At 45.0% G+C, this 11,074-nt stretch overlaps 1 protein-coding gene across 1 annotated transcript in view; it reads left to right on the top strand.

The window, feature by feature from the left end:
* Positions 1–3,106: 3,106 nt before the first annotated feature.
* USP13 (ubiquitin specific peptidase 13 (isopeptidase T-3)) overlaps positions 3,107–11,074 on the top strand; it is a 105,271-nt gene continuing 97,303 nt past the window's right edge. The window contains exon 1 of the mRNA XM_012639387.1: positions 3,107–3,346. Coding sequence (XP_012494841.1) covers positions 3,179–3,346 — 168 coding nt within the window. The 5' untranslated portion in view covers positions 3,107–3,178. The remainder of the gene's footprint in view (positions 3,347–11,074) is intronic.

Here is an 11,074-nt window from a genome sequence, read left to right as displayed (position 1 = left end):
CTGAAATCCTTGTAGTAAGACTTTAAATTTATATTGGAAGTTAAAATTGTTTACCTATCATCACTTCTTTACTCTTGACCATTGATTGAGATCCACATGCAGAAACCAACTTATTAGTAAAATAGTCTAGTTTTACACTCATATGTAGAATCTGCAAAATTAAGTTTAAAGGGTTCAGTAATTAAATCAGAACTTTTCCCTAAAATGTCATGATTAAGACAGTGGTCTTAATTCAGTGAAGTTTCTTTTACTATCATTTCGGTCTTGATAACTTTTTATTTTATAAAAGAAATGCAACATTATTGGAGATATTTTGAAAGTAGAAACAAAATCTTACACCCAAATCCCAAACATAACTATCTAAATTTTACATTATTTCTAGTCTTGTCAAAGTGCATGTTTATTTTTACCCAGTTGCAATATTATTATAAGCATTGTAAGTATGTTAAGCAATATACTATAAACATACTAAAACAATCATTTTTCATAATGATTGTTTTAAGATTTGTATAAGCATATTCGAGTATATGTACCCAATTTAATCATTCCTCCATGTTTAAATGTTTTCCATTTTTTCCTTTTTTGATTAGAACTTTCTATCTGGTGTGCCACTGCCATTCTGGTGTGTAGATTCAGCTGCAATATCTCCTTAGTCCTGTGGGAGGCCATGGATGGAGCGTGTGGTGACGGGAACCCTCATGCTCTCTGGCTGTAAGAGACATCCTTGACTGATTACTTCACTGGGTTGTACAAATATTTCTGACACGCCATTATATGAAAAAAGTTGGGATGTATGTTTATAGTGATGTAGCAATCATCTTCAACTTCTATTACTGTTACTGGTCATTGAACTTGGAGTGTTGATACAATTCAGTGTTTTTCAGTGTGGGTTTTGTTTTTGTTTTTGCTTTGAGATAGGGTCTCGCTCTGTCGAGTGCAGTGGCATCATCATAGCTCACAGCAACCTCAAACTCCTGGGCTCAAGCGATCCTCCTGCCTCAGCCCCCCCCCTGCACCAGTAGCTGGGACAACAGGTGTGTGCCACCATGCCCAGCTAATTTTTCTGTTTTTTGTAGAGACAGGGTCTCTCTCTTGCTCAGGCTGGTCTCAAAATCCTGGCCTCAAGTGATCCTCCCACCTTGGCCTCCCGAAGTGTTAAGATTACAGGCGTGAGCCACTGCACCTGGCCTGCTTTTTTCATCTAGTAATGTGATTTGGAGATTATTCCACATCAGCACATGTAGAGCAACTTCATTCTTTTCAATGGGCACTGTATTTTAACTACTTCCTACAGATGGATCTTTAGGTTGTTCCCAGACTTTTGTTACTATAAACAGTGCTCCAACAAATATTCTTACATAGTGTGATTTTAGCTGTGGCATAAATGTCTAGACAAGGAATTGCTGGGAAAAACAGCATAATATTATAAAATAATGATCAGTATCATTAAATTTCCTTCCAAAGAGGTTTACTGTTTTTATTCCCACTAACAATGCATATGAAGGCCTATTTCCCAAGCCGAGAATAACTCAATATGTCTTTATCAGCCTGAAGGATAAAATGTGGTGTCTCATTGACTTGATTTGCATTTAATATAAGATTAAATTTTGTTTTGAACATTTTGAACCAAGTTTTTCTCTGTAATTACAGAAAAAGTCATCCATGAATCTGAAACAGGCACAGATACTACTGGAAGGTGATAAGCTGATGAGAACAAACTCAAAGCAAAAGCTGGTTGGGAGTACTGCCCAATGATGAGGGTAGCAATAGTGTTGCAATTTTTGCTCGGTGCCACCTCCCCTTCTCCGTTTCCATGTGGAAACAGGTAGCATTTGGGAGTTACAAGAATGTGTGGTGTGCTTGAGCCTCGCTGAGGGCATGGGAATCTGGAGATACGGATGGAGAACCAGGGCGAGTAACAGGGAAATAATGTAAGAAAAAAAGAATTTAAGGACTATATGATCTAGGAGAGGCTTACAGAAATCAGAGTTTCGGTTCCCTAGTTGTTGCTATTTCTGCATTTCATTAACTGGCAGGGATCCCTGCCTTAAAAGTATGTTGGGTGTAGTTGGGGAACATTATTGGCATTGAACCCGTCTTGTGAGAGTTTTTGAGAGAAAATGAGAGTATGCTGTGAGACATGCTCTGTTCGCAAATTACCCATCCCCCGACTCAACCCCATTCATTATGGATTTTGAGGAACTGATGAGCAAGACAGGAATATGTATGTCTCCACATTAGATCCTCAAATCAGGCCACTCAGTGTTGGACAGGGACCTTGAATCACACAGAAGGTATTCCAAAGGTAGAGAAAAATATAAAGCCTCCCGACGCCCTGAAAAAAAATCCTGACCATCTCCCACCGCCCCCAACATGTAAGAAAAACCTGTATTATTGCAAACAAAACAACAAAAACAAACAAACAAAACCCCTCTATCTTCACTGTATTCTATTCTGTTCTAGTCTGTTTTACTGAGCTTTGGATGTTACAAAAGTGAGGAACAAGGCTTAGTGAGGTAACGCCGAAGCGTATGGCGCAAATTCAGACTTGAGCCTCACGTTCGATTCCAGATTTGCACATCGAGTCCCACCCCTGCCCAACCCGGGGACGTCACCGCTCTTGTCTTCCGTTGTTTTAAAAGCAAGCGGTTTTTAAAACCCCAGTCCTGCTCTTTGTGTTGGCCTTCTCCGAACCGCCCCTTCGCAAGCTACGGCTCCAGGATAGCAAGCACGGCGGTGGCGCCCCGCGGCAGCCCGCCGGCCTGCGCCAGGCCCTCCCCAGCCGAGTGTGGCGCTCCCCGCGCGCTCGGGGCTCCCGCGCCCCCGCCCCGGGCTCGCCCTCCGCCCCCGCCGCCCATCCCGGCCCGGGCGCGCGGCCCCTCTCCCGCGCCCCCTCCCCGGCGCGCTGCGGCTGGCGCTCCCCAGCCCCGCCTGACGCTGCAGCTGGGCCGGCGACTCGCCATTGGATTAAAAATAGCAGCGTCGCCCGCCCGCCCCAGGCCCCGGGTGCCCGCTCCCGCCCCGCGGCCCGCTCTCCCCGCCCGCCCCGGCCCGGCCGGCTCCCGTCGCCCGCGCAGCCCGTCCGCCCGCCCGCCCGCTGGCGCCGCCGCCGCCTGCAGACCCCGCGCTCCGGCTCCGGCCCGGCTCGGCTCCGCTCAGCCCGGCGCGCGCCGCGGCCATGCAGCGCCGGGGCGCCCTGTTCGGCATGCCGGGCGGCAGCGGCAGCAGGAAGATGGCTGCAGGAGACATCGGCGAGCTGCTGGTGCCCCACATGCCCACGATCCGCGTGCCCAGGTCCGGGGACAGGGTCTACAAGAACGAGTGCGCCTTCTCCTACGACTCCCCTGTAAGTGAGGCGCCTCGAGGGAGGGTCGCGGCGCCGGCGGCCTGGGGCGGCCGCGAGCCGCGGAACTGGGCGGCACGTGAAGCTGGGGGAGAAGATGCGCAGTGGCAGCCGGGGACCTCCTCCTCCCGGCAGAGTTGGCTCGGGGGCACTGCAGTTCGGCACACACTTAGTGAGCGCCCAGGGCTGCTGCAGCTGAAGCCTGGGTCGTCAGGGTGGTTTGCTCCACCGGCCTCCCCAGGCTGAACGGGCCCGATTCCCAGCAGCCTGTCCCCAGCCCCGCCACCGCTTGAAAGATAAGAGTTCCCCATTCTGAGCTGCACGGTGCGGATTGTTTGCGTCCTCCCCGGGGCGAGAGCGGAGGGCCGCTAGGTGACGGGACTGAACCTCCACGCGCCCCCGGACGCACAGCGCGCCTCTTTCTGGGACCGCTTGCTTTGCCCAGGGATCCCCACCCCTGGGCATTTCTGATTTTCTCTTTGAGCTTTTCTTCTTCCACTTCCCATTTCTCCCCACTCCTTTTCTTGCCATTAGCATGTCAGAAGAAACCTTCGGGTGCCTCCACTCCACTCGGGCAGCAGAAATAGGGGATCTACTACTGGATTGTGATGGTTTTCTTAAGCCTTTCCCGCTTCGCCTTCCAAATGAGTCGCTTAGGCTGACATGCACTAGTATAAATTATTAAAAGTTCAATCCTGAGTAGTGACCTCAGAGAGTGGAGGGAGAAGTTAAGAGGGATCACCACCTTCCACCCAGGGCGGTTGGTGGTGGTTTTCACCTGGTTGTAGGTGAATGTGTGAGAAGCAGAAGCAGGGTGAATGTCCCTTTCAAGAGTCAAAATGGGCTTCAAAGTGACTCAGCTGTCTGGCGTTTATCATGTCTTTTTGAGGACCAGGTTATTTTTATCCACCCACTTTAGATCTCATATGTCACCCGGCAGATCTCAATACATCGGGAGGTGCATGGGTCAGAGGGACAGTGGCAGGTCTTACAACAATAGTCTGACACATTTTATTCAGAGTATGTAAAGTGTTGTCAGAGGCAAAAAAAAAAAAAAAAATCTAAATGAGCAGTGAATTTCCCAAAGTTTCCTTTATTATCTGTGGGTTGATTTTGGCTGGTTTCAAAGCATTTTTGTTTGGTATACGTTGGAGTACCAGAATTAGTATCCTCTCTAATTGTGACATTCAGTTTTCCTTTTATGCTAATTCCTGGTCATTTCAGGATAAAGTCTAACTTATTGGTTGATTATTTATTTATTTTTTTTTCTTTCAAAAAGATCCACAGAGTGGAGTGTGACTGTCAGCAGTGGCTTTAGATCCTGTTATCCACAAAGTATTTGAAAATGCCATTTTCAGATTGGCCAGTGTTGGGAAGGTTCCCACTAACACCCCTTAGGCTGGAGAGGGATGATAGTCCTAACTAAGTTAAGCGGCTGACAGGTTGAGAACTCCAGGAAGAAGAAAATGGCCTAAGTCTTTTAGGATAGCACTGCTTGTAAAATGGGTCAAACAACTTTCTCCACGTTTGATTTGGGCTGCTCTTCGAGTTCTGCTAATAAACTTTGCTATTGGAAATCTTTGCCACGTTGATATAGGGCATGGCAATTGTGAAAAAAAAGCTGATTATTTTAATTCACTTCTGCAAGTAGTTATTGGGAGCTTACTATGTGCCAAACACTATTTTAGAAACATCTTGTCCAGTGTAAACTGATAATTTCATTCATATCACAGTAGTTTGTTTGGGGGAGACTGGGATTATTTACAGGGCTGATTAATTAGTATATTTCATTATCTGTGTTTCAGGGGAGGAAGAGAAGGTTTCATAACAGGTTATCTCAAAGCATGGTGCCTGACAATGTAAAGTCTATGGTATTAAATACTTAACGCTTCATTATGAATCCAGTAAGAGTTTCTTGAGCACCTCCTGTATGCCATCTCATACATGCATGGCTGTAAGAGCCATAAAGAGCAAAATCCATTGGTGCTAAACACACCAGAAACTTCAGTCCACAAGTGCTGTGGGACTGTGTTAGAGAAAAGACCAAAACCAGTTGAATGAAAAAAAATTGTCCTTGCATTGGATACTTTTGAAGAAGGTCATAGACAAAGATAGATACAAAATAAAAGAGACCAACATTCCAGGCAAGGGAAATTACATGTGCAAACACATAAGGTGTGAATGTTTTCTACTAATTTGCCTGTAGTATATTTGGAAGAAAAAAATTGATTTGGCAAGTAACAAGAATGAGGTCAGGACTAAGCAGAGAGTAGATGATCATGGCCTGAATCCTGGAAAATATTTGCTCTTGATTTTATACAGTCAGTTATGGAAAAGCTACTCTAAGTAATGTGTTACAGGAAGACTGTGAATCAACAAATGTTTATTATGTACCTACCATGTCTAAGGCACAGTCTGAAGACCTTTGCCATTCTTCACCTTTGTGGGATGTGAGAATTGGGAATCACAGGGGATTATCATGTAGAATGTGATGACTTCATTCATTGTGGAGGACAAACATGAAAGAGAGAGCCAGATTGGCAGGGTTTGAATCCTAGCTCTGTCACCTGGCTGGGTAGCTTCTCTGTGCCGCAGTTTCTCCATCTGTAAAATGGAGACAGTAACAACCTATCTCAAAAAAAATCTTTTTTGTGGATTAAATAAATTAATATGTAAACTGTGTCTGGTTAATTAGTTATCACTATACATATTTGCTTTAGAAAAAAGGAAGAAAGAAGAAAGAAAGGAAGAAAGAAGGAAAGATGAAAAAGGGTCAGTCGCAAGTTGTAAGCCCACGTTCGGTTGTCTGGTGTTACGTAGAAAGTTTTGTGTGGTTAAGTGGTGGAATTATCTTGGTTCGTGCTCCTGCTCACAAGCCTTCCTGGGTCACCATGGACATCTCCTATCTCCTTGATTGTTGAGCTTTTCCTTTATTTGGATGTACTTTGTCCCACCTCTTCAGTTTCCAGGTTGGCAGCTCCAGTAAGACTGGTCTCTGGCTTTTGCTTTTCTAAGACCACTTTCCTCTTGTGATCATTTTTCAGGGCTCTTTTTCAACCTTCCTTTTCTGTTTCAGACTTCTTCCTTTCGTCTGACTGCCTACATTACTGTGGCATGCAACACAGCAGTCTGTCCCCCATGGTTTGCTATCTTGTGCTAATTATGCCCCCTCCTCACCTGTATTGTGAGTGGAGCAGTTGCTTATACCTCGTCTTAGCTTGGCTCAACTGAATATGTGGAGGCTTAGACAAGGCTTTGGAACAGGCAGTTTATTTTGGAGCAGGGAGCAGATGACCGAGGGAATAGTGACAAAGGGAAGGAAGGAAAGCCAATCTAAGAGCAAGTTACTGAGCTGACTTCCACAGTGGGCAGCTGGTGTTAAATCCCGCTGGGCACTCTCTGGGGAACTGTAGAATGTGCCTCAGAATTGTCCACTTGAGACATGGCGTAGGGGAATGTAGTATTTATCCACTGGCTCCCACCCTCATTGGTCAAGGGTTACTCCAGACTTGGAAACACTCTCACTCTTCCAGGACCGTATTCGTGCCTGAAGGGTTGAGCAGGTTCCCGCAGACTTCCCATGACCAACAGCTGCTGAGAAGCAAGAGAGCCTCCATGCAGCTGAGGCTAGGACCATTGGGCCACACCTGCTGTGACAGTCAGCTGCACACAGTGGCTGAACCAAAAAGGTGGCCTGAGGGGATAAGAGACTCAGCATAAACTGTGCCTCCCCCACCATCAGGACTATTTTGTTAGAAGGAGGTTTTTTCCCTGTTCTCCAAAATTCTGAGATGGGTTGGTGATGTTGAGACGTCATGGTTGGTTCTCTGTCTTCCTGGGAGTCTTTGCAAACCTCTGATGGACAGGGGCCTGGTAATATAACAGTGGCTGGCTTAGATATCCACCAGGAAAGACTTGGAGATCTCCATCTACTGTGGGAACACTTCATGTTAGGGGTCCAGTAAATCCTTCTGTCTTTCTGTCCTTCCTTCTGCTAGTATTTATTCATATGCCTGGTACTGTCTCAGGCATTGCTGGTAATACTAATGACAGCTGGTGTATACGAAACAGTGGTTCTCAAAGTGTATTTTCTGGACCAACAGCACCAGTATGCCCTTGGGACTGCTAGAAAGGATAATTCTTGGGTCTCATCCCAGATCTTACAAAACAGAAAATCTAGGGGTGGGGGCCCAGCAATCTGTGTTTTAATAAGCTCTCCAGGTGATTCTGATGTATGGCAAAGATCAAAACCCAGTAATAGGGCACTTACTAGGTGCCAAGCATCATTCTAAGCATTTTAAGCATACACACATACACACACATATACACACACAAACACAATTTTTTTTTTTTTTTTGAGACTAGGTCTTGCTCTCTTGCCCAGACTGGAGTGCAGTGGCACCATCACAGCTCACTGCAACCTCCAGCTCCTGGGCTCAAGCCATCCTCTTGACTCAGCTTCCCAAGTAGCTGGGAACACAGGCACATGCCAATATGCCTGACTAATTTTTTAAAATTTTTGTAGAGAGGGGTCTTGCTATGTTGCCCAGGCTCATCTCGAACTTCTGGATTCAAGGGATCCTCCCATCTTGGTCTCCCAAAGTGCCAGGATGACAGGCATAAGCCATCGTGCCTGGCCCCGTTTTAACCATTTTTAATTACACAATTCAGTATCGTTAAGTACATTCACATCACTGCAACCATCATTACTATCCATCTCCAGAAGTTTTTCATCATTCCAAACTGAAACTTTGTACCCATTAGACAATAACTCCCTATTTCACCCTCCCCCTGGCCCCTCATAACTACCATTTTCCTTTCTATGTCTATGAATTTGCTTATTCCAGGTACCTAATGTAAATGGAATCACATAATATTTGTCTTTTTGTGTTTGGCTCGTTTTACTTAGAATAACGTTTTGAAGGTTCATTCATGTTGTAGCATGTAGCAAAATTTCCTTCCTTTTTTTGAGACAGAGTCTTGCTCTGTTGCCCTGGCTAAAGTGCAGTGGTGTCACCATAGCTCACTGCAACCTCCAACTCCCGGGCTCAAGCAATCCTCCTGCCTCAGCCTCCTTAGTAGCTGGGACTACAGGCATGTGCCAGCATGCCCAGCTACTTTTTCTATTTTTTGTAGAGACAGGGTCTGGCTCTTGCTCAGGCTGGTCTTGAACTCCTAACCTTGATCTATCCTCCAACCTTGGCCTCCCAGAGTGCTAGGATTACAGAGTAAAGCAAAATTGAGGAGCTTACAGACTTCTTTTTCCACTTTGAAGATGTAAACTTAAAGTAAATCTAATTAGTTTCACATGGCAAAAGTTCTCTTCCGGAAGCAACCAGCTGAAAGGTTGTTCTAGAACAATGATTCTTAAGCATTTTGGTCTCTTTATACTCTTAAATATTTTTGAGAATCCCAAAGAGCTTTTGTGTGGTTTCTCTTGATATTTACCATATTAGAAATTAAAACTGAGAAAAATTTAAAGTAATTTCAACAACTGCATTCTATTAGCTGTTGGAGTGATGATGTCATCAGATGTCATGTAGCCTCTGAAAAATGCCACTGTATTCTATGAAAGAGAGAGAGTGAAAAAGACAGATAACTACATGTTATGAAAATAGTTTTGACCTCCCAAATGGCTTGAAGGGTCTTTAGGGTGTCACAGGGTTCCCAGGCCATACTTTGAAAACCAAAGTTCTAGAGTTTAGGCAAGAAAAGTACAATCATGTACTCCAGTCACGTACCTCACCTGAAGTGTGGCTTTTATGGGTTTATATTAAGTTGTTATCTTAATCTTAGCTCAACCATAGATGTCATATGTTGCATGCACATTCTTTTTGAAGCAAATTAAAGTTTAGAGAGTTTGATTGACACCTTTTGAAAGAATTGGAGCTGCTTGATCTGGGAATTGTTGGCTGTCTCAGAAGTAAGAATTCTTTATTTTGTTGACTGTGAGTTTCACTGTAGGGTGGTCTGGCTGGGCTTTTTTTTGGGGAAACTTAAATGTTAGTATCTTAACTTTTTTTTTTCCCCTTGGCTACTGGTTAGGAGACTTTTCTAATCTCTTGCTTGGAAAGTAAAGGCCTATCTGCTGAGTGGGAAGAAAGAATAAGAGTCTCAACATCTGGATATTGGATACTGCCTGGATTTTGCCCGTCGGTTCTCAACTGTGTCCCTGCTTTCTAAGCGTTTTCCCATTATTGCAGGGGCCGGGGACCTGCACATTGCACTTCCCAGAATCCTTTGGTGGCCGATTCTGATATTGATTCTGCCACTAAGAGATTTGGAGGACAAAAGAGAAGGAGAAGCCACTATTGCTACTGCAACTGTGGCACATGGTGGATGTGAGGTTTTCTTAGAAGCTTCTAGGTGTTCTCCTGGGACTCAGAGCCACCTCAGTGATGGGGGACCTGAGATCATCTGTGCAGTTTCTTGTGATGCTTGTACATCCTGAACATGAACAGTGATTTCTCTGACCTTGGCTTTCACAGCCCTTCCCATGATGTTGTAAGCTTTTAATTTTCTATATTAAATTCCTTCCTGCGTGAAATTACTAGAATAATCTATTTTCTGACCAAATCTGGACTGATACACATACATTCTGTTAGTCCCTGTGTATTTGGGAGGGTCCCCTATTCTTAATGGAGCCCATTGTCCCACATTCCGGAGACCTTTGTTTTTACCTGCTTTAGAGAATAAATCTTCAGTATTTGGCCAGGTGGGGGAGGGGCTGCTTGGAGTGGAGGAGGGATCTGGGGCTCTGACTGCTACTTAGATAGATTTTCAACCCTTTCTCCTTATTTTCGCCCCTGTTTCACCCCACCTTCCAGAGTTATCTGGAGCTGCCTGTCCTGGAGTCTTCTGGAAATTCTGGGGTGTAAGTCAGGTTGGATCTTGGCTTTCCCTGCTGCTGGCCCAGGATTCAGCTCTGTCAGCTCGTTTTAGTCCTTTAGCACTTACCCATCTGAGGTCTAGCTTTCCAAACTTTATTGCTACAGATTATGTTTTGAAAAGATCCCTTTACTCTCCTGTTAATGGGGTTTCAGAAAGGAGTGAGATAGATGTTTCTGTGCCATCTGCCCTGAACCCTATGGTCCCGCTTTTCCAAAATATTAATAATAATCAAGAAGTCACTTGCTGTCTGTTTTTGGCAGCACTTAATTACCTTTAAAGTTGAACAATTTTTGGAGTTTGGGAAAGTGAGAGATAGTGCTGACCCTGTCAGGAAGCCTTTTTGGGGAAGTTTGTGTTCCCCGCTCGCTGGGTACTGTGCAAGTCTGCTTCTTTCCCTCCCCTGCGTTCCTCTTCGTATGCACGGGAGCTCGCTCCAAACTGTTGCAGAGGCTTTCAGTGCCCCAGGTTGGGAGATGTGGAATATTGTCACTCTCCCTCCCTCTCTCCCTCTCTTTATTTTTTTTAATTGTGGTAAAATACACATACCATAACATTTACCATCTTAACCATTTTTAAGTGTACAGCTTAGTGGCATCAAGTACATTCACACTGTTTTTGCAGTTATCACCACCATCTGTCTTCAGAACTCTTTTTGTTTTGCAAAACTGAAACTGTGGACCCATTAAGCCATAACCCCCCATTCTCCCCTTCCCTCGGCCCCTGGCAACCACCATTCTACTTTTTGTCCCTATGATTTGAAGTACTCATGTAAGTGGAATCATACATCATTTGTCCTTTTGTGACTGGCTTATTTCACTTGGCATAACGTCCTCAAGGTCC

The sequence above is a fragment of the Propithecus coquereli genome, unplaced genomic scaffold (assembly GCF_000956105.1).
Source record: "Propithecus coquereli isolate 6110/MARCELLA unplaced genomic scaffold, Pcoq_1.0 Scaffold14, whole genome shotgun sequence".
Classification (NCBI taxonomy): domain Eukaryota; kingdom Metazoa; phylum Chordata; class Mammalia; order Primates; family Indriidae; genus Propithecus; species Propithecus coquereli.
The sequence above is the reverse complement of the archived record's forward strand: the minus strand, read 5'-3'. Positions and strand labels throughout refer to the sequence as shown.